At 35.4% G+C, this 22,308-nt stretch overlaps 4 protein-coding genes across 8 annotated transcripts; 2 read left to right on the top strand and 2 right to left on the bottom strand.

Moving 5' to 3' along the window:
• Nucleotides 1-1,939: 1,939 nt before the first annotated feature.
• On the bottom strand, nucleotides 1,940-9,555 carry LOC110650181 (uncharacterized). 3 transcript variants are annotated; one of them, XR_002493905.2, is made up of 14 exons: nucleotides 9,270-9,555; nucleotides 9,138-9,184; nucleotides 8,142-8,412; nucleotides 7,612-7,955; nucleotides 7,186-7,471; nucleotides 6,000-6,067; nucleotides 5,154-5,405; nucleotides 4,755-4,830; nucleotides 4,366-4,442; nucleotides 4,232-4,281; nucleotides 3,851-3,935; nucleotides 2,872-2,970; nucleotides 2,404-2,743; nucleotides 1,940-2,288 (listed from the first exon to the last, which is right to left on the bottom strand). XR_002493905.2 is itself a non-coding variant. In XM_021805027.2 (13 exons), the coding sequence occupies exons 1-13, from the start codon at nucleotides 9,430-9,432 to the stop codon at nucleotides 2,537-2,539; spliced, it is 2,025 nt and encodes a 674-aa protein (XP_021660719.2). In that variant the 5' UTR covers nucleotides 9,433-9,555; the 3' UTR covers nucleotides 1,940-2,536. The 3 variants fall into 3 exon arrangements, 2 of the variants coding, with proteins under 2 accessions (XP_021660719.2, XP_021660736.2); XM_021805027.2 differs by having other exon boundaries at nucleotides 1,940-2,743; XM_021805044.2 differs by lacking the exons at nucleotides 1,940-2,288; nucleotides 3,851-3,935 and having other exon boundaries at nucleotides 2,633-2,743.
• A 123-nt stretch (nucleotides 9,556-9,678) lies between these two features.
• On the top strand, nucleotides 9,679-12,881 carry LOC110650203 (membrane magnesium transporter). Its single transcript, XM_021805061.2, has 4 exons — nucleotides 9,679-9,930; nucleotides 10,030-10,082; nucleotides 10,204-10,304; nucleotides 12,517-12,881. The coding sequence occupies exons 1-4, from the start codon at nucleotides 9,858-9,860 to the stop codon at nucleotides 12,608-12,610; spliced, it is 321 nt and encodes a 106-aa protein (XP_021660753.2). The 5' UTR covers nucleotides 9,679-9,857; the 3' UTR covers nucleotides 12,611-12,881.
• Nucleotides 12,882-13,865: 984 nt separating this feature from the next.
• On the bottom strand, nucleotides 13,866-17,601 carry LOC110650214 (transcription initiation factor TFIID subunit 8). Of its 3 annotated transcripts, none has more exons than XM_021805083.2 (2): nucleotides 15,935-17,601; nucleotides 13,866-14,212 (listed from the first exon to the last, which is right to left on the bottom strand). In XM_021805083.2, exon 1 carries the CDS (start codon nucleotides 17,133-17,135, stop codon nucleotides 16,059-16,061), a length of 1,077 nt encoding a protein of 358 aa, XP_021660775.2. In that variant the 5' UTR covers nucleotides 17,136-17,601; the 3' UTR covers nucleotides 13,866-14,212; nucleotides 15,935-16,058. The 3 variants fall into 3 exon arrangements, with proteins under 3 accessions (XP_021660775.2, XP_021660783.2, XP_021660766.2); XM_021805091.2 differs by lacking the exon at nucleotides 13,866-14,212 and adding an exon at nucleotides 14,523-14,652; XM_021805074.2 differs by lacking the exon at nucleotides 13,866-14,212 and adding an exon at nucleotides 14,679-15,024.
• A 147-nt stretch (nucleotides 17,602-17,748) lies between these two features.
• Nucleotides 17,749-19,439, top strand: LOC110650231 (uncharacterized). The gene is made up of 3 exons (XM_021805114.2): nucleotides 17,749-18,027; nucleotides 18,901-18,979; nucleotides 19,091-19,439. Exons 1-3 carry the CDS (start codon nucleotides 17,876-17,878, stop codon nucleotides 19,154-19,156), a joined length of 297 nt encoding a protein of 98 aa, XP_021660806.1. The 5' UTR covers nucleotides 17,749-17,875; the 3' UTR covers nucleotides 19,157-19,439.
• The last annotated feature ends 2,869 nt before the right edge of the window (nucleotides 19,440-22,308 follow it).

Here is a 22,308-nt window from a genome sequence, read left to right as displayed (position 1 = left end):
CACACACATTCATATCCACAATATAATCAATGTAAAAATTGGAAAGTTGAGCCTCAATAAGTACACTCAAGATAAATATTTATCTACGTATATTAATGATCCATCTATTTTGAAAATTATATATTTTCAAGCAAATTTCCATTTATAGATTCAGAATTACAATGCCAATAGCCCAATTATAAAATTACTGAAGCCAATAATTAGGCTAAAAGTAGGGGAGAGCAGTTTTCGGTTTAAACTGAAAAATTGAACCGAACTGATAGAATTTGGTTCAATCGGTTCAGTTTTAAAATTCAATCTGTTCGGTTTGGTTTATAATTTTGATAATTTGGGTTAATCGGTTCGGTTCGGTTATTTTCATAAAAAAATTAAAAAAACCGAACCGAACCGAAATTATTAATATATAGAGGAAATAAAAAAAATCAAACCGAATTGAATCAAACCGAATCGAATCGAACCGAAATCAAAGAAAACCGAACCGAACCTTAAGATTTTTGAGTTTTGATTTCTAATTTTTTTTGTTTTTATGTTTTTATTATTTAGATTTAGTGTTAAAAATATGAAATTTTATAAATTTCGGTTTGATGGGTTTAAAACCGAACCGAACTGATATTTATCAGTTCGATTCGGTTCGATTTTCTCTTGTCAATCGATTTGGTTCGGTTTTTAAAATTTTTAATTTTCGGTTTTCAATTTTATCGGTTCAGTTCGGTTCGAAACCGAACCGACCGTTTGCACACCCCTAGCTAAAAGGCCCTACCTACAGGAATTCGAGACAAAAAATAGCTCGTCGGCGTTTCACTCGGGCATTATCCTTATATCAAACTAATAAGCAGAAGTTTAGATCTCTTACGCCTTTGGATAGACGACAACAAATGTAAGGCGGCAATAAGAATCCTCACCATTCAGCACAACACTAGTAGAAATGTATAGAAGAACAACTAAAGAATTATGTACACGCCCTACATGGAGGTGGGGAAGGATAAACCCATTTCCATTGCTACCTTCATTGCACTAAGCCCTGACAACTCTACCAATTGACACAATCAACTTTGGAGTTCATCGCGCCATGCCTATGCAGCTAGAAGGGTAAAATGTTGATAGTGATTCATGCTTGAGCAGTTGGAAGCTTAATCAGGGAAGAATGTTGGCGTTACCAATGGTGATAGTTATGAAATTTTGGTGTTAACAAAGGCATGGTAAATATTGTGTTTGTGTCAAAGAGAGTTTGAATGGGTTTTGGTAGAGGTAAAGAAAGAGAAGGAAAAGGAAAGTGGAAGGAGGGAGGAGTTGAGTCTTGATAGAAACAAAGAAGGAGACGGGTATGTGAGAAGACATCAAGGCATTAGAGAAGCACACGACCATATTCCACGACCGTGTGCATGATTGTGTGGAAAGGCGTTTTGGTCCAAATGGGTAAACGACCATTCCTCACAGCCATGTACCAGGTGACTCATCTCCAATAAAATACACGGTCTTTATTTACGATCATGTGCATGTTCATGTAATTGCTATACTAATCGAGTTAGCATTGAGATCATGATTTATGGAAAACTTGGATGGTCCTATTTGGATTGAGATTCTTAATCTATTTAGAAAGATTGAGTAAGGGCAGGCTTCTACCATTGAGAAAGGGACATTACACCTATAAAATAAAGGGACATTGTTATATTTTGAGTTTGTTGTTGATGGATTGAAATATTGTTGCCACCTCACAAGAGCAGGATGGTTCCTTGGCCTTATATCTTTTTTTTACTTTGTAAATGTTTGATAGCCACAGAAAATAGTAAGGGATAAAGAGAATATAATTAGATCATGATATGACATGAAAAGGACAACAAATGAGGTATATGACTCATTGGTACAGAGTCATTTTTAGCGTCGGGAAATCTCAAGTTGGAATCATTGTTGAAGCTAAATCAACAAAAAAAAAAAAAAAGAAAGAAAAGGGCTAATAGATAATAATCAACTCCAGAAAGTTAACAGGTACCAATTCAACATCAGATGAAAGAGAATTTAATCTCTGTTTTCTATTATTCATCCTATAAAGGAAACGAAAAAAGAGGATAAATAGTTTTAAAGCAAAACTGAAGCCTTTCTCAGATCATGTTGACTTCTTCAAGTGAACAGAGTTTTGATAACTGTTAGTAGCAATTGGTGATTACTCCCATAGCTTGTTCTTTTTTGCACCTGTCTTATCTGAATTGTCCTGAACGTTATCAACAACACATAGTGTACAACCCCTTTCTTGGGGCTGTTCATCACCGCAACTTCATAAAATTAGTTTCCTGAAATATCATTGAACAGCCATTTCTCAAAGAGAATTGATATTACAAGCAATGCAGCATTTCGGTTATGGATAACCAATGCAAGGTAACATGTCCAGATTCCAGAAGAAATTACCTGCCCCCAAGAAGTGAAGGCACTGGTCCAACTCACAGTGAAATGCTATATAAATGATCTAGAAGTATGATGATATGACATCTTCAAAAAGGAACAGGTATAGCCAGATTTCACACACCAGACACTCTTAATATCACTCAACATTAGTTGATTTGGAAAGCATTAATCTGTACATTAGGGCCCCGCGATCTAAAACATGTTGTTCCCAGTCTGATCTCACTCCAAAAGGATTCTCCTCAAGCCATGCTTCATCTAAAAGGGTGAGCCTACCCTGGCCATATTTTAGGAATAATTCTTTCATCCTTACTGCAACTGCTTCTATGTCAGATTGCAGAAATACCTAGAGATTATACAAGAACAATCTGTAAATAACCTGAACAAACAGTTTCACATTCATAATGATCCAAGTTCATGCATGTATGAAGTGTTAAACTGTGCAGAAGCAAAGCAGTGAAAAATTAGTATTACCTTCCCATCTTGTGCAAGCAGATCTATCACAGCTTCAATCAATGACCGTTGCAACATTCTCCATCTATGTTCTGGGTTGTTGAAATCAGGATTTGGGCACTGAACAAGGTAATAGAGATCAGTTAAAAGTACCTAAACTTGCCAGTTGAGACAGAATAAGGAATGAAACTACGTGCCCATTTATCTACTTTGATTTCTCACCTTCAACGTCATATTCAAGGAAACTAATTGGGCAAAAGTTACTTTGTTTCCTACCTCTTTCATTCACCATTTTCCCAACGTTCTCATCAGAAGAGAGAATACTAATTATGAATTTGTTGCAAGGTGAACTAAGTTGGAAGATACCAAACTGATCCAGGAAAAATTATGAAATCAACAAAACCCCCCATATATTCAAATTCTGTCAAAAGAAAAAGAAACAAAAATGTTTCTTTAATTTTTTTTGGCAGCTTGCAATCCTTACAATGATAGGTGCCAAATGGAAGGAAAGGAAGAATGAATTACTTTCTATGATTTTTTCCTGGTTAATTCCCCCAGTTGAGGAGAATTATAATAATTGCATGATAGATTATAAAAACAGCATATAGCATGGTGATCAATGGTTAATTCTCAAACGACATATCATGATATGAAATTTAGTAGAGGGAAGATAATGTTCAGCAGCTGTGAGAACCCACGAACAATCCACAATTACTTGCAAAAAGTGGCTGAGGTTGGTAACAGAGGTAGTAACTAGTAACAGTAAATGCCATTGAAGTTTGGCAGCAGTAAATAATCACAATCACTACAATGGCAATTGGTAATAATGTCCATCCCAAAATACAAGTTATTGTTATGATGATTTCAATGCGGAGAAAATGTTGCACAAGGAGAATATCAATGAGCTAGTTCAGAAATTCAATTTTTATTCTTCGTAGACAAATAATCAGGTGACAAGAATCACAAGCACACGAAGTTGACAGAATAGTGTGTCCTCTACCTGTATTGAGACAAGGACTAACTGTCCTGGATAACTAGAAACGATGGAACGAAATGTTGTTGTTGCATTTGTTGCAATGAAGTGCCTATACATGCAATGAAAGAAACACATAAGATGATAAACCAAAACACAAGTTCATACCAGTGGTAATAATAAATATTTTTAACCTGCTAGAATGAGAATAAGGCCCAGCAATAGGTTCAGATATGATGAAGTAAAGGCTCAAGCAAAAAATTAATCTAATTTAAATGGGCAATGATTTAAAAAGATTTCCTGGGAAGATGATGTTAAATAAACTGAATGTGAAAGTATATTAGTGATAACAAGTTACTTTTTGTCAGCAGTGCATAAAATTTTCAGAGTGGGAGGCAAGAACCATACCCATTGAAAATGCCAGACTGATGAACGGAATCCAGACAACGTGTTACAAGCTATAAAATAGGAAACAACAGAAGTCAAAAACTTTTGTAGAGAGGAGGGCTTCTCTAAAAGAATCTGGACAGAATGCAAAAGACCTTTTTGTTGATCTCTAATCCCAGAAAATTTAAATCTTTTCTTCTTCTAGCCATTCCCAGAAGAAAAAGTCCAGTACCTGCCATTTTTAATCAAATTTTAGGAACAAATATGATTGCAGACTTACCCTCTTTCTCTCATTTTCTCATCTTCTTTCAGGTAAAAGGAATTGAGATCATAAAAATTATAAAATTTAATTCACAAAGAAGAAATTTTTAAAAGGCACTACGTGCATTCCAGAAAGAGAGAAATGCATGGTTATGTAATTTTAAAATAATTAATAATAAACATTGAAGTTTTTCCTTAGCTTAGGAAGAGATGAATGGAAAAAATCAATCTCAAGTACACATGGATTCAAGGACATAAATAGGAAGGGAAAAGAAACAAATACCACTTCCAATATCAACTATCAATGGTTGAGCTGGATCATTGTAAGCAGAACACCAATCAATCTTGAATGGATGTGCCTGCACAAGTCCAAGAAAGATGGAAACTTTTTATTACCTTTGGCCCCTTCAAGTGAAGATGGTTTACTTCCAATAAAGGTTTTTACACCCATGAAAATGTTTTCATCAAACTAAATCAAGAAGCAGCAATTGAATTTTATAATTTTCGAGACTGATGGAAAAAAAATCTATTGAAAAGCTAATCGTACTAGAAATGGTTGTAACTATTGTTTGGAAGTGACAAAGAAGCAACTATATTCCTTTGCATATTCTCATTTAACAAATACCTCAACTTCCAGATGGCAGGATCAGAAATGAATAGAGACAAAGTTCACAGAACATACTCTATCTAAGGCCATGATTCCAGGAAGCTTCCTTCCTTTGAAAAACTCCCATACAACTGAGCCACTCTCAATTATGCTATAAGCCGAAAGAGAACTTGATTCCATCATTATGGTTTTGTATGCCATCTTCCCCACAACAGTCACATCGCAATTTTGTTGACTTAGTTCATCAAGCATTCTAGCCAATTTAGATGCTTCATTTATACATGGACTTGATAATTTGAATTTCAGTGGACCAATCCATATAATTTTCTGCAATTCATCAAGTGGAAAGTATCAGATAGGTCTAAGCATGAGAAAAAGTGCAATAAAAATGAATTCATTATAAGAAAGACTAGATACATGAGTGCATTCGTAGCAAAGGTGAATATTAAGTTGAGTTGAGTGTAATTTACCCATTATGATTAATTTACTTCACGATAATTATTGCACAGAAAAATTTTCCTCAATTTTAGCCTGTAGTTAATACTAATAACAGATAAGAAAACTTAAACCTTTTATATCTTGCATCCTGTGTGACACAAATTACATGAATTGCACATAATGCAAAGGAAACAATTGTGAAGGAGCAACATAGAAAGGAATATACTTTTCTATCTCATATACACGTCCAGCACACTAGGTTTGTAGACAAACTAGAGTTATATCAATGTGAAGTAGATAAATGCTACTAGTGAAGAATCACCTAATGCACCAAGACTATACCATCCCCCACAAAAACTGTTGGATTACTTAAAAAACAAGGGACTGATTTGGACAAACTTAAAAGAATGGCCATGCCTTAAGATACTTTACAAAACTTTACTGTTTTTACCTTCTGCATAGAGGACTAATTATTGTTTTTACCTTGCATTTCATAAGTAAAGACTTTATATCATCCACTGACCTAGGCCCAAGATCAACAGGTGACCAACCTAAAATAGAAGGAACTTAGGGTAAATATTCCACGATACAGAAATTATTACGATATGGAAACTGGGACTAATGGTTATAGTTTATAACAGATGAAAATGCAACCATCATGGCATTGAATGTCCCAAGAATCATGATAAAACTGTAAAAGGCTTCTGTACAGTATGCAATATTAAAATATCTATTTTGTATATATGATCATATATACATTCCCAGGGTGAAATTGACGTTGAGATTTACAAACAAAACAGTGACATAAACATGAAGAAAAATATATAGGAACATTCAGTGATAGAATATTTAATCACTAGAAACCCATAAAGATCAGTTAGAAAATAATTTTTATTTTCCAAAACAATTACACTAACTCTCTCCAAAGTATAAATCTTATGTCCCCCATTGCTTATATGACTGATGTAGAAACTTATCAAGTTCAATTAATGACTATCGTGACAGAAGATAATCATCCAAGGGTATGATCCATCTACTTGGGTCATGCCTCTCAGATTCATTCTATTACCGTAATAAATCAGGCCAGTTGGATGTCTACTGTCTGATTAAATGTATCACACTATAGTAATAACAAGATTATTACAAGAAAAAAAAAAGAGTATACATATTAATTCTCAATAAAATTACGGATCATGCACATTTGTCTATTTCTGACTACTTTTATATCAAAAGTACCTGCAGGCAAGGCAACAAAAGAAGTTCTAATGTAATACCTGGCCATAACAAAACCACTAGACAATTCAATAAAACAACACAAGAACCATTCAATAAAACAATATGAGAACATTTAAGAGAATGGGCAGTTCAGAACTATTGGTTCTACCTCCTAAGCAACAACATTAACTGTAACAACTATAAAATTGATGCAAGGTTTTATTTCCAGCAGGGGAACTAACAAACAGTATCTTCTCCAACTATTAGTTTGAGGCAAAATTTGAAAGTTTTTAGGGTGAGTAACCAATTTACCTGACTATTTCAAAGGAAGAAGGTTTGCTTGGATATTAAATCATTCAATGGAAGGAGAGATAATGAGACAGAATATTAAATCATTCAGTGGAAGAAGAGATAATGAGACAGAATATGCTGTCTTCCAGGGCCAGAACCTCACCATCCAAAATACCATGAGCAGGAACCACTTCCATTCGATTTGGTAGGCAATCATTCACACACCAAAAATCCTTAGGATACAGAATTGGAATATTTCTGTCATGTGCAAAGTGAATTATGTCCACAGCAGCTTTATGGGCCCCAGGCTCTATCAAACTTGAAGGAACAGAATATCCTAAGGCATGCATTATTTGAAATGACATCATTCCAATAAAGACCAATCCATCACATTTTGAAGCTAAAAAATGCAAGGCAGCGGCTTTATCATAGATATTGCCCCCTCCAATCTACATTAGATGGGAAAATTCAGGTAATAAATGAGGCACATAACATAATGGGAAAAAAAGGGAAAGAATTCATTAAAAAAGAAGCAGCAACTTCACAAGAAGAAACTAATATAGCCATGTGCATAGTGGTGGAGACATACAATTGCAATGTAAGGTTTTTTGTTTGGGTTCGTGGCCTTCTTTAATCGATAGAGGCTCCCCTCAAAATGAATACCAGCCACGTGAGCAGAGCAAAAACGAGCAATGGCAACCGTTGATGCAAGGATTTTATGAGACAAGGAAAAGGAGTCATTAACAAAAATATCAACTCCTGAAGATAGTAATTCAGCAAACTTTGAACAGTTGGATACTTCCTCTTTAAACTGAGAAAGATTCTCAAGAAGAAATATATCTGCTTTGTGGAGGACTTCCTTCTTCAATGGCACATTTCTAGAAATACATAGTAGGACAACAACTTTGTGTTGGAGAACAGATGATAGGATATCTGAAAAAAGGAGATGCATGAATAAATTAAGAATTAGTCAATGCATGGTACCCATCTTTCTCATTTATACTAAACTTAATGCTCCTATTGTTCAATAGATATCCACATAATATCTTCAGGAATTGTTATTTGAAACAACTATTGAAAACACTAAATCAGAAGCATGAACTGCTTCAGTTGTTATACCTGCAGCAGACTCAGCATCAAGAAGCATTGAGTTATATTTCCTCCTCCAGTTGCTCACAAGTATTACTTTGGCTCCGTGTGCATATATATACTTGATGGTAGAAATTGCATTGAAAACTGATTGTGGGCGCTGGTCCAGTTCTTCCCTTAACAAAATTGCACTATCAAATCTGACCATGACAACTTTTTCTGCAAGTTCCTCCTTAGGAATTTCTCTAAGAGTTTGTACGTATGGGAGGGCCTCTGATTCTCCCACATTACAATAGTCAGCCTAGAGACATAACCCAATTGAAAGAGAAAATTACAATAATTCCCAGCTAATATACTAATTATGATTGTGTTTTCAAAGCTACATAATTTGTTAGATTAAACCTATTAAGCTAATGAATCATTAGTACTAGTTCATACAGCAAAGTATCATGGTGACTAAGTATTAGGCACATTGATGGAATTGAAATTCTCAGTAACAAAAGTTCAAATAAGCAATTGAGTAAAGAATCAGAGTAGTTTTATATAAACTCGGAAACTTGTACATAAACTTCAAGTGCTTGCCATTCCATTTCCACTAAAAAATGTTGAATACAAACACACTTTCTTGCAATGGGTTATAAGGATTTTTTAATCTCGTAGTCCAAAAAGCACATCAGGAGCTTATCCAGCAATAAACCTCTATTCAATAGCCAAAAAAAATTTTCTTTTTCATTTAATCTATATCCCATATGCAGTTAATAATGAGCGGCTAGCTTAACCATAATAATTCCTAATCCATCAATGTAGAACTAAGTATGATCAGAACACAATTCGATCAACTGTAACTCAAACAAACAGTATAAAGTATAGGCAACTGCAGAGAAGAATCATTCAATGGCATAGACTACCACTTATCCATGAAGAAAAAGAGTGTGAAACATAATAATTATTAAAAATTTGTCTCGTGTTCATTACAGGACCTACAAGTAACGAAAATATTGGTAAAGAAGCAAGATTTCTCAGTACCTTATATTCAGGCGACCTTCTGCTTTGATCTGCAACCTGAAAACCACCTGCTAAGAACATAAAAACTTAGATACCCACCACAAGAAATAAAAAGATCTCAGCTTTTAATGGGTTTTCAAAGGAGTTAGTAACCTTGTGAAGATGATCGAACTTCAGGGTACTTAAATTTAACAGTATTTCCAACATATGAACAGAATTTGGGTGGAAACAGTTTGTGTATAATCTTAAGAGAACCATACAAGCTTAATTCTTTTGTTAATAGCGTCCCTTCAAGTTGGTTCAGAGGTTGAACCATCTTCTCCTGTTGTCTCTCAACGCCAAGTAGCCATTATAAGAACCTCTCAGAGCTCAAGGGAAGAGGCAAATGCACCCTCTGCCTCTGCTCCGCTTGTGACTAATTACAGGGACCGGAGATGGAGCTAGCCAATAGCGTTTAAAATGCAGAGACCGCACAACGAAACGGTGCGTTTTTGTCTTCAGAATTTAGAGGTTATAAAAACGACCTCATAGAATTTATAGGTTATAAAAACGACCTCGTTTGGCACATAGTTGCAATTTCTTAATGAATGAATCCGAAGGGGCTTTAGTGAGACAGATTTGATTTGACAACATAAATCTGAAACTCTCTGCTTATTGGGACTTCCGCCCCCAACAGCCGTGTAGAGCCCGATCCCGGAACTCAGGTTACCCGGTGATCGGATATTCAGCGAAGTTAATAAAATGGGTTTAGGCTTTGCAATTGGCGCTTTTGGAGTACTGATTCTGGCTCATGCAGCTTATTCAACCATTCAATGTAGTCGCATATCCAATATCCTAGAAATCTAGAATTCAATCTATTATCTTATTGTTTTCATCTTGTTTTATCTTTTAATTTTGTTTGGCCTGGATGCAGATAGAGGTTTGTTGAAGATTATGGAGGAGGAGTTTTCAGGACCTCCAATGAACGTGAGATTTTTTTTTCCCCTTTCTTCCCTGTTATGCATGTGCTTGATTATTTTTATTTGTTTCAGTTGATAGGTTTGTGGCCTTTTTTCTTTTTTTACTTTTTTTTTTGGTTGGATTGCAGGTGGTGGTCGAGTTGCTCGTAGGGTTAGTTTTGTGTATGTGGGCTGCTTTAACTGTACCGGGAAAGTTCCTATCTATACACCCTCATTCTGATGAGAATAGGTATTGTTTACCATATCTCTGCTTATACTTTGTTAACTGGGATTTCTTTTCAATTTATTTTAGACTAGAATACTCTATGCCATTCAATTGAGAGGTGTTTATTAGTTGCTGTTCAATTTAACCCAAAAAAAATGATGAAATTAGATTTAAATTTGATTTTATGTTGATAGATTTAGCCCCACATATAATATTCTTCAGTGAATGAACTTTGAACCTTGAAAGAGTGAAAGGAAAACCTTGGTTAAACTGAAATGGATTAGCCAAATGGACGATCTGCATATGAAAGGCACAAGTAACAAATACTTGAGTTGCTTTTTTAAGAAGTATGATTAGAATTAGATCATTGCTAATAAAATTGATACGTATAAGCTTGACCCAATGTTATTGTGCCTGGATTTGATTTCTTCCAGAGAGTAAATTTATTAGTTTCTTGTGTTTGTGCTGTTTTTTTTCTGCACTTAGTGAAGTTGGACTCTTATGAATTGCATATTTGACATGGACTTGCATTGAGTCTCTGACTATGCAATGCATGTTATGGCCTTTTTTTTTATAATTTCTAATATTAATGGTCTCTATGGATGTTGCATAACTCAGATTTGAGTAGTTTGATACATGGCATGTTTTGATGGGCTTAACAGTTAAACCCCTATTTAAGAAGCAGCTTGTAATTCAAGGATGAAATAAATCCATGATGTTGCCCTTTGTTGAGCTTGTTCATTGTAAAGCTCATTAACTTTGCTTTCTGATCCTATAAACTATTTTGTTGCCCTTGTGCTCTAGTTGTGCTTGTGGAGAAATTCTTAAGTAGACCTAATCCATCTATAGACTACACCAATCATATCATGCTATGTTAATATATTGATGGATAAGTTTGTCATTTATTTGTAATTAGCCTTGAATTGTGGATGATGTAAAACAATATCATTGGATTAGTCTACAGTCATGTGGTAGACCAAGTCTACACTATATTTCTCTTGCTCGTGACGCATGTTTCTAAAGGTTCAGTGACTTTATAGGAGTTGTTCCAATGCATATGCTATTCCTGTATCATGTTTTAAGAACTGGTGCCATCAGTTGAAATTATGATTATTGAATGCCAATCTCTATGGCGTGTTGTTCTAATTTCTGGCTCTTTGATAAAAATGACAACAACAATGTCTTAATCCTAAACTAATTGAGGTTAGCTATATCAATCCTTTTTTGTTATTCAGCTCTATTTGAAATCAATTCCACATCGATATTCAAAAAATTATAAATCTTTTGATACTACTTCTTTCCACATCATTTTCCCATTTTCCTTTCTCACTCCTTCTACCACTAGCTTATCGTACATTCATGTTGAGGCATTTGATGCTCTACTTTGGACATGACCAAACTAAGTAAGCTAATCCTCTCTCATTTTATTTCTAATGTCTGCTACATGCGCTATGTGGCAGATATGGTTATTCCTAATCTTATTCATCATCACGTTATCAGACATCCATCTTAACATCTTTGATAAAAATGGCAACTTAATTAAAAATGAACAAAGATTACAAGATCCTAGTAATTGAAAGGGAAATATTATGTGTTCCTTATCATGAGATGCTTACTGAATTGTACCAGGTGAAGTTGCTAATAAACCATGAAATGGTTTTTATTACTTTAAATCATCTAGCAAAAAGTGGAAAGAGGCAGTTCAAGTTTTTTAATCTCATTCAATAGTGTTACAGGTTGAACTGGAATTAATATGTAAGCTAATGCTATTCATTTTTTTGCACGGGACATGTGCTGGTGTATAGTTAATTCGCAAACTAAGGAATGAATTGGTTCTGGATCAATAATTAAGATACATAGGAAAACTGTTTATTACTCTTTTCCTGCATCATTTGTCAAGTTAATTCTGCTCTGTGATTCTCTTGTTCTATCTAAAGTCGTATTCAAATAGATGCCAAGCGGAAATTTTATCATACTAAAAAACATATTCAATCTTGGAAAACCATTTCAGTTGAAGAATTCTGTCAATAATAATGCTTAGGACCAAGACAATTTTTAGCAAAGCCAGCATGTTTTATGAAATGATGCTGAATGTAGAATAGGAAAATTTTGACTGGGAATATGTAGCACAACCTGCATGTTTGAGAGTTATTATTTTGAAATGATGCTGATATTGCTGCTATTTTACAATGATAATGCCATATTGACACAAAAAATTGCCTATTCTTGAATTCAGGATAGTTTCTTTGCCGGCCAATATGGACTTCATGGTCTTCAACCATCGTGGCAAAGTATTTCCTTCAGCAATGGACTTGAAACTGAAACATTGAAGTCTTATCAGTCTAATGGTAGGATCATCTTTTGGGGGCTATTTAAGGAAAAAAAAAATAATTTCTTTTTCAAATTTAGAACTTGGAAAGAGCCAAAATTGGTGGATTTGGCAACTTGGTGCTAATACCTAGTTACTTAGAACAACACTTATTGATTGTCCCTTAGTTTTGTAATTTTATGCTACGTCTCGTATATTTTGTCTTATTTTCCACTGTCTGGTATGTAATTTGAACATTTATAGGTGCTGCTATTACATGTGTTTTGCCATAATCACGTCGGTTCTTATTTTTCACCATTTGTTATGCAATTTGAACATTTATAGGTGCTGCTATTACATGTGTTTTGCCATAATCAAAACGGGGGAGTTTTTGTGGATCTAGATCTGCATTTTGATTTTGAATCTGAATAGTGAACTTATAAATTGTTATTTCTTGATGCCAACTATAATCATTTTATGCGTATTTAGGCCTGCATTTTGAATCTGAGAGAATAACTCTTGAAAGGCTAAGTTGTTTGCAGCTTGATGCCATATATCCATGGCCAATTCATGTCGTATTTATTACCACTGACATGTAGAGAAAGCAGATCATAATATGCTATTTGCTCAAATGAAGGGCAGAGTCGGGTTGCAGTATAGATGAAAGGCGGAGCCTTTATCAGGCAAATATGAATATTGGGCATCTAAAAGATATATTTTCTTTCATCTAAAAAATGTGGGTATCACCGTTACCCTGCTATCCAAATGCAATCCCCAAGCAAAATCATTTTGATAATTGGTTATTTTTTCATATTTTTTGCACTTGCATTATGAAGAAGCTGGGTAGCTCTTTTAGCATTGGACTATGAATGCTAATTGCTGTCTTTTGTGGGTCCCTGATCATTGCTTTGTATCTTTCTTTGTTGTTAAAAAATTTTTGAACTTTAATTTTATTTTATAAAATTCTCTTCAGTCTCCTATAATAAAATTTCAAGCTAAAAAAAATAGAATTATATTTCAACTTCATTTTCTCCTTTACTAAAAAAATATCGACAACTTATCATAAAAGTAATAATATGAAAAGTAAGGATATCTTTCATTGAAAAAGTATTGAAATTATATTTATAAACAACACAATTTAAAGGAATTTTTTAATTTGAGAATTTAGTATTTTATATTAAAAAAAGATTTTTTGTGAAAAAAATTAAAATTTAGAAATTTTTTAATAACAAATTAAAGTTAAAAGACAAAAATAAAATATAGACATAGTTTAGGGGTAAACTATAAAAATTATCTAAATATACCCATAGCAAATCTTTTAACTTAGCATTCCCAAGTTGCTCTAAAAACAAAAATACTTGGTCCAAGTTAGAGGTGCACAATCAATTGTCCCTTTTCAGGAAATCTACCAATCGAAAATCAAAACAACTACATAGCGAAATTGCAAAATAGCAACTCCAAAATAGGAACCATTGCATAGAATGAGATTTTGCGCTTCCCCACTTCCCCGTGCAGTATGCGCCTGAGAGATCCACCAACTCATTCGAGTGGGGAAACCACAACCTTCTCTCACTATAAATAAATGGGAGGAAAAATGGGCACTTGTATCTCCGATAAAGAAGTTCTTATCATGGTCAATCGATGCAAAAATTACAAACAGTTTATCAACCATAGCTTAAAAAACATAAAAGAACTAGCATAATGCAATATAAATCCTAGCAAAATTGCTTCTCCACGTGATATGTGAAGGTAGGAAGCAAGAGAGTTAGTTTCTGTTAATAGTTGTTAATTTTAACGGATTCATAACACGAAGTGGCAGGAATAATTGTGAAGTCTATATAAAGACTGAAGTTGTAACTGATGGGATTCATTGAATACAGATTACACAATTTCAATCTCTCTCTCTCTCTCTCTCTCTATCCCCTTTCTTCTACTTCCCTGATCTTTCTTCTTCTGCTTCTTCTTCTCTCTTTTCTTCTATTTCCTTTTCCCCTTCCCTCTGTTTTTCTGTTTGGTTGTGACCAGGTCACAACACTCCATCACACTTTCTGTAGGAAAAGGACACTTTCTGTAGGCATATTCAACATTATGTGCCTGAATCCTCCTAACATTTTCTATTTAAATCCAAAATAAGTTTATACTGAAAACAATAAAAAAAAAAAGCAGAATTAGGTGAGGATTCAGGTAACCATAATAGCAATGTCAATCCTAAGAAGTTCTCAGTTGCAGGCATTAAGCTATTTTGCATATGCTCCATATCTCAAGCTATCAGATACATCGGAAGAATAATTTGGACCCAATAAAATGACTGCCCCATCATCCCATGTGATACAACAAAACTCCAAAGAATCCCATCATAAAATGCACCGACAGTAACACAGAAACCTTGAAGTGGTAATGTGCAGGAGGTGACTAGCAAACATCATTTCCAGAAAGCTGTTATAATCACCATGTTTTATACTTCTCAAAAAAAAAAAAAGGTGTGCAACCAAATATTAACAAACTTCCAGATACTCTATATTATGATGAAGACAAATTAAAAATATGCATGCAATCAATACCAATTTTCTCTTTTTCAGCAGCAAAATGAGAAGTCAAAATCCACATTTAAATGGGGGAAAATTTTCAGTTCTGATTTTCATGCTGCCAACGGGACACAGCAATATTAATATCTGGTCACTCTTCTACCAGGTGTTCTATCAGGTATATAAGAAATTAGAATGTTGAAATTTCTGTAATTTATAGAATAAATGCTATAATTTAGGTCTACTCGGTTAGGATATTTGGCTCTCACCTGAAACCCAGGTGAAAGCCCCAGCAACTGAATTATATTTTTTAGACTTAGTTGTCAATGTTGTTGTATCGAATAAATGCTACATAGCAGAAATAGGTATAAAGCCATCACTTAACTGAATCTTTGAAAAATCTTCTCAACTTCTATTAGCATTTGGCGAATATTTCTCTTATAATAGGAGATACTGCTTTTTTCCCCTTCAGATAACTAATGCATCAAATTGTTCACTACATAATACAATTGTAATGCTATTAAGTTGCAGAATTGCATAATATCCTACATATATCAACTTTATTGCATGTCAAACACAGAAATAGGCATCAATAGCCAAAACCACAGAGACAATGCATTCATCCCATAATAAAACAACAACAACTAAACCTTAATTCCAAACTAGTTGGGGCCAGCTACATGAATCCATTTTCGCCATTCCGCTCTATTTAAAACCAATTCCACATTAATATCTAAAGAGTAAAGAAGAAGCTAAAACTTCATTGTCAAAGAATCAGCTGAGACTAAATCCAAAGAAACATAAAACAAGTACTCACATACCTCCAAAAATTGTTAATAGGAATAGAAGGGACTAACAACAGAATCTCATAATATGCATGCAATATGCCCCCATAGCCCACTACTACAGCCATTGCTGAATAAGCTAGTCAGTCAATGAATTACTTTACAACTGGGTGAGTTCCTGTGGGTTTTCCATAGACTGTCTTAGTATATACTCTGCTCTCCTCTTCTTATCATCCCTCTCCTCATCCCGCACTAACCAATGCCCTGCTCTCCCTCCACCCTTTCTTGAAAGACTCAAATCCAAAGGCTCACCTAATAACTTCTTCCCAGTTTTAAATTTGAAGTTCACAGCAGGCCTCTTCTCAGGAAGCAACCTTCTCTCATTATCACTATCTCCACCATCCACAAGGCCACCTTCCTTTGCAGCTTCAATAGCAGGTGCAAATGCCTCCATCAAACAAACACAGTCTTTTAGCTTGTCTGGCAACACAACAGCAGAAACACCCTTCTCCCCAGGTTTCAAAGGCGTGTAAAGAAATGTGTTAGACTCAACTACTCCTAATTCCTTAACATTGTCATTACTAGTCTCTGAAGAAGATGCTCCTGATGAGCCATTGCTCACCAACCTCTGCTGCAAACTTAACAAGGCCCTCTCTGCCTTTCTCCTCTGCCTTGCTTGCTCAATTTTTTCTGCACGAGGATCAGCGACCCTCTCATTCCACACAGGAGTGTGGACATACGTGTGAGGATCAGGAAAAGCAGGCATCCAAGCTGGGATATGTTTCCCAGGTGGTGCTTCACTCATGTTTAAAAAACTAGGAATTAATCTCCTATCTCTAATAACTGGAAAATGTGGCACTGGTTGAGCAAAAGGGATCTCCTCAGTAGAACCCAATAATTCAATTATCTCCCTAACAGTACCCGAATTAATAATATTATTGCCAGAATTTGATGCACCCGAAATCCCTCGTGGTGCACCCATATCTTCAAACCCTCGAACTATGTCAAATAAATTACATTGGGTTCTACCTGATAAATTAGCGTGAGAGCTTGCAGTCTTGCCAAGGTCAATGAGGTAACGGATTGCTAAATCAGTAAGTGCATCCAAAGCCGAACCTTTGAAACCCTGAAACCCCAGGGCCCCGCATATTTGCGCAACTGCAATTCTCGACACCGCCCAACCAAAGTCATCCGCTTTGGGTATTCCCTGTGTGCTCTGTGCACCTCCATTGCTCATATTTGAACCCTCATGTCAAAAATAATCCATTAATCATCAACCAATTGAAATACTAGAAGCCCAAGAACCATGAGATAACAAAATTTTCCTCAGGAAACAAGGAGAGAAAAAGGGAGAAGCTAGTTCTAGAAACACTAAGGTGGTATTCAAAAACAAAAAGAAAGAAACGAAATTCAAGAACCCCAGATCAACTGAATCCTTGAAGAAGCATAAATAGAGATTGGGGTGGGAAAATAATCACATAAGATCTTTAATAAACCCTAAAAGAGGAGGAATTTAAGGTTAGAGAAGAAGCGGAGCAAAGTTAGAGATAAATTTGGAGGGAAAATGGATTATTGAAAAACCCTCGAGTTGGGAACTGAGTGGGGGATCGAGGGAGAACAGATACAGAGGTGAAACGATCATGCACAGTGGGGTTTATTTACTGGTTTAAAATATCACGTACGCTCAGTCGCTCCAGGATGTGAAATCTCACGCTACTCGCTGGTTTAAAATTTGATGGGCCTCGATCTTCTACCCACCCATTAGTGAAGTCCAGTGGGCTTTGAAACCTAGTCCAGAAGAAGCATAGCCCACCCAGTTACTATATTATCCCGGTCCGGGATAAGCTATTGTTGTTTGGCACAAGAATAGTAGGGGAAAAATAGAGGATAATAGCGGATAAGCGTAGTCGAAGAAGCGGTTGAAAGCTTGGACCTCGGAGCTGAGTAGCTCGAGAGAGGAGAGGAGGCGAGGCGATAATGGAGAAGTACTTTGGAAATGCATACAGAGGAGACCCAGGTGTACCGCACGCGGATCCAGACCGCTTCGTCAACATATGGATTGGGTCGGCCGCTTTCTCTGTCCTGACCTTTTTCAATCCCTACATGTGGCAGCTCTCTAATCAGTTCAAGTACGCTCTTTCTATCTCTCTTTCCCATTTCTAATTCTAGGGTTTCTCTCTGCAAGTCTTGTGCATTAGTCCTTGTTATGTGTAGAGGATTTTGTCTTAGGGTTGCTGCACGTGGTCTTTGAATGTGGTCTTTTTTTTTTTTTAATTTCGCAAATTCCATAAAGCTGTGGAATTTCTTGGAGCCATATGGAGTCTTTGCTTGATTTTTAGCTGGTTAGCTATTTAATTGTTTGATTGGAATTGGAATTGTGAGAGATTTAGGTGACTTTTCTCTCTGATGGGTTAATTCCTGCTTTAGCATCACATCAACTGTTCTCTCATTGGCATATGAATATGATCGGTGTATTCTATGTGGCTACTTCCTCCAAATTGATTTGCAGAATTTCGAGGAGAAGTTTAAGCAATTACTTTAGCCTTGATGCTATTTCTGAATGGCATGGCATTAATTCATTTCAGCTATCTTACTACCTTGTTCATCTTCTTGAATTTCTTCTGATAAGTATGAAGTATCACTTCCTTACTACATTAACATGGCAAGTGTCTTTCCTTTTTTATTTTTTGGAAATGCGGCAAGTGTCTTTCCTATAACAAAAGAACTGGGTGATTTGAATTGCCAACGGTGCTAAGTTTTTGTTAGAATGAATGGCGGTGGGATAATAGTTACTACTTTTACCATTGCTATCAAGATTATTATTATTACCCTTTAAGGGGAAAAAAAAAGGGGGAAGTGTTGTTAGTGTTACAATTAGCTCCTCAATTAGTGCTTGATTGTGTAGTATTACAACCACCATTATGATTACTTAACCTACCAGCTTGTTGCGTTTACTATTTATTCAGTTTCAATCTTACTTGATGTTCTCAATGTGTCTGCAGTTGGCATGACAAGGCATTTCTATTTGAGCAATACCATTGGAAGAAAGCAATGAAGAAGAACCAGCCATATAAATTTAAGGTAATTTATTTAGTTAATATAACTGCTGACAATTTGTCCAGTTTATGTTGCTTATAATTGATAACAATGTTGCCAACGTTAACACCCATATGAAATCTGACTTTGTTGCAGTGGAATGAGATGGACAAAGAAACGCGTGACTCTTATTATTTCAACTGGCCTTACTACTTCCCATAGCTTTCTATTTCACAGTCTCTCCTGATGAATTTTGGTGAACAAATGGGATCTGCGGAAAATACAAGCTTATGCCTTCTTTACCATTTGTTTTTAGTTCTGCTTTGTACTGGTGGTTCAAACGCCTGTAGTTACTAGCTGCAATGCTTTCTTGTTAAAGCTTCTTATGAGACCATATAAGTAGTCTTTCAATGCATATGTAGTAATGCTTGAAGTCCTGGAATAACTAACAATGGCTTTTTTGTGGGTTTTTTCCTTAAAAAAATGTTTTTCTAATTTGATTTTACATATTTCCATGTGGAAATGCAGTCTTCTTATGAATCAGAGTAGTCTGGTACAGTGTGCTGTTGAATAAGAAAATGAAAAATAGCACAAAGAGAGTTATCCGTGCAAAAGGCCAACATTGGGTTGCCACTCTCCAGATTGACAACTATTTTACGTGAGATGAGACGACTAGTATAAAGCTGAGTTTTCCAGATTGCCTGGTCAGCGACAGAACTTGCATTTTAAAAGGAGTTTAAACTAACAAGTCACAATGCAGGGATCTGTTATTCCTGTCATGAATGATGAATAGGTGATCACTTTTGTACACTTCATTTTTGTACGCTTCATTTGCTCACTTATACCATAATTCCTGTAAGAAGTCCAATGAGCAATTCGTCTTGGCCGAATTCTTTGTATTCACCATTGTTCATCAATCCGTTTGTGCCCTCATCGCCATTAATATAAGTGTCGAACAAGCGCCTCTAAATTGCCTGGAGCTGTATATGCCATCGTGCATTTATACTCCTGGAAGAATTCACTTTCAGTTGTAAGGTTCCAGAAAAAGGGAAGCATGGCGTTTCTCTATCTCATGTCTTCTCGTACACCGAGAACCGCCCTGTGTCCTTTATTAACTCTACTCACTAAGGCCTCCTCTCTTCACTTCCGGCCAGCCACTCCAATCCAAAATTTAACCAAAATCAGCAACTGGGTCGTTGTCGATGTTCGTTTCTCTCTGGGCCTCTTTCACGTGGTCTCTCTCTATCTCAGGCAAATATGGTTTTGATTAATGCCTGGATGACTTCTTTATGAGCTCAGTGTTAAGATAATACCATTCGGCTTTGTGGCTCCATGCGTACCTACTTGATTTAATTTGCTTGAAATTTCCAACAGGGCGTATGAGTGGGCTCTACTTCTACTCTGTTATTGACATATATTTTTGCTGTTGTGGATTAGATGAATATGAACTTTTATAATTGGTTAGATTATTATATTTCCTCTTGTAGGTAAATATTGCTGTGCCATTCTAAGATGATGGCAAAAAGAAAATTTCAATAGCTGTTATAATATTGACATGATGATTATTATCGATACCTCTTTCTTTTGAGTCATTAGCATTACTAATTTTGTAGGAGTTCAATTTGCTGAGGGAGGAGTTTGGGTTAACAAGCCAGAATTGCTTCCTAAAGAGTTTACTGCTAAGATGTGGTTGGGTTCCTGTCTGATGGACAGGTGTTGTTGATATTATTCCGATGCATTCTAATACTAGAAACCTTAGATGGAAATGTCAAGGCATTGTTAATCCTTGAAGTTCTGTTGTTTAATCAGCATGCAGTTCTGTTTAATTGAAATCTGTCCAGTTGGGTATAGGGTATTCAAATCTCAAGCCAATGGTCCTCTCTTTCTTCTTCTCCTCCTCCTTCTGTTAAGTGGCAGAATTTCTTCACTTCCATTCCGTTTCTCCTTATTCATTTACTTCTGTTTCGACTCATAATTTACAAGTTTAGCATGCACAAAAAGTTGGCTTATAATTTTTTGTGTTTTCTTTGCAATCATGATTGTTGTTGAAATGTCATTTATATTATCCTCCTTAATAACTGATATATATATCTTTAAATTTAGGATATCAAAGCATTTTAGCTTCTCCAAGTACATAGTCCATGTCTTTTAAATTTCAGTTTCTTTGGTAAAGGGATATCAAAGAGGTTTGTTGATTTGTTCGTTACTTTCCTATGAACAAATAAATAAATTCCTTCTTTTCTAGTTCCAAAAAAAAAGGTGGCAAAATACTAGGAAGTTTTCTTTTTTTTTTTTTTCCAGGTATTATTTGTGGTCCTAGATAAGAGGTCTCCTGGACCTTTTTTACTACCTTAAGGAATGATTATCTTCTTCTGGTTCTATGTCTGAGCAAAACAAAGGAGCCTTACTGTAGAATTGACCCCCTTTTGATTTCATATTTGGGTATAAATCATATAGCACAAAACCTGGACGCCAAGTAGCCATGAATTACCCAATGACCTGGATGGTCTTCTGGCACTTGCTCCGTTACAGAATGTGAAGGATCTTGAGACTTGGAACACATTACACTGGAAATATTGTTGGTTAATTTGGGTCATTATGCCTGTAGCTTGAAACTTCTACTATCTAACAACAGAAGCATCAGGGGCTATTAACCAAGCGTTACTAACAGCGTGTAGTCTGTCAAATAAATTTTTATTATTTCCATTTTTGGGCAATTGATAATCAAGTAAACATGCGATATGGTTAATTGCAGGAGAAAAGAATTGTACAGGAGATCACAAACATTAAGAAGCACACTGGATTCAAATTAAAAGTTTTACCTCAAAGTTAGCCTGAAACACCAGGTATTCTCTTTATCTTGAGTGCTTGTCAGAAGTTATTTTCTTTGTCTTTTCTTTTTTTTTTCCTTTTATTTTTTTGCAGATTATTTTTCCTTTTCAACTTCATATGCCCTTGTAGTTTGAAGGAATTATAATAGGTGACCATTCTTTTTTTTGTTTTTCCAGGGTTGGCGATTAGAGATTTTTGGCAAGTGGATGATAGGACCATTGTCTTTATTGCAGGCCCCACTTTTGGTAAAATGACTCAAAGGTTCTAATATATCACATTCTCTGGACTATATTAGCCATTGATGATGTTGACTGATGGATTTTTTTTACCAGTACATATAATAAGCTTCAATATTGGAGCTTCTGTTGATCTAGACATTCCACATAGCTTCTGGAGTCGTTTGGCAGGGAAATATGGGAACATCTTTTATTGGAAAGAGAAGGTGAAATTACAATGTTGCCTGGATAGTTTTAAAGTTGTCAAGGTTGTGCATTTGATTTTATCTTAGGAAGAAATTTGGTATGAGTTGATTACAAAATCAG

The sequence above is a fragment of the Hevea brasiliensis genome, chromosome 5 (genome assembly GCF_030052815.1).
Source record: "Hevea brasiliensis isolate MT/VB/25A 57/8 chromosome 5, ASM3005281v1, whole genome shotgun sequence".
Classification (NCBI taxonomy): domain Eukaryota; kingdom Viridiplantae; phylum Streptophyta; class Magnoliopsida; order Malpighiales; family Euphorbiaceae; genus Hevea; species Hevea brasiliensis.
This window is presented reverse-complemented; position numbering and strand designations above follow the sequence as displayed.

Coding starts and splice junctions, on each gene's coding strand:
- LOC110650203 (XM_021805061.2), top strand. CDS start 9,858: ATGGGTTTAGGCTTTGCAATTGGCGCTTTTGGAGTACTGATTCTGGCT. Junction 9,931..10,029: donor AGCTTATTCAACCATTCAAT/GTAGTCGCATAT, acceptor GCCTGGATGCAG/ATAGAGGTTTGTTGAAGATT. Junction 10,305..12,516: donor CCTCATTCTGATGAGAATAG/GTATTGTTTACC, acceptor TCTTGAATTCAG/GATAGTTTCTTTGCCGGCCA.
- LOC110650231 (XM_021805114.2), top strand. CDS start 17,876: ATGGAGAAGTACTTTGGAAATGCATACAGAGGAGACCCAGGTGTACCG. Junction 18,028..18,900: donor CAGCTCTCTAATCAGTTCAA/GTACGCTCTTTC, acceptor ATGTGTCTGCAG/TTGGCATGACAAGGCATTTC. Junction 18,980..19,090: donor ACCAGCCATATAAATTTAAG/GTAATTTATTTA, acceptor ACTTTGTTGCAG/TGGAATGAGATGGACAAAGA.
- LOC110650181 (XM_021805027.2), bottom strand. CDS start 9,432: ATGGTTCAACCTCTGAACCAACTTGAAGGGACGCTATTAACAAAAGAA. Junction 5,406..5,999: donor CTTTACTTATGAAATGCAAG/GTAAAAACAATA, acceptor GATGAATTGCAG/AAAATTATATGGATTGGTCC. Junction 4,831..5,153: donor GAATCATGGCCTTAGATAGA/GTATGTTCTGTG, acceptor GGACTTGTGCAG/GCACATCCATTCAAGATTGA.
- LOC110650214 (XM_021805083.2), bottom strand. CDS start 17,135: ATGAGCAATGGAGGTGCACAGAGCACACAGGGAATACCCAAAGCGGAT.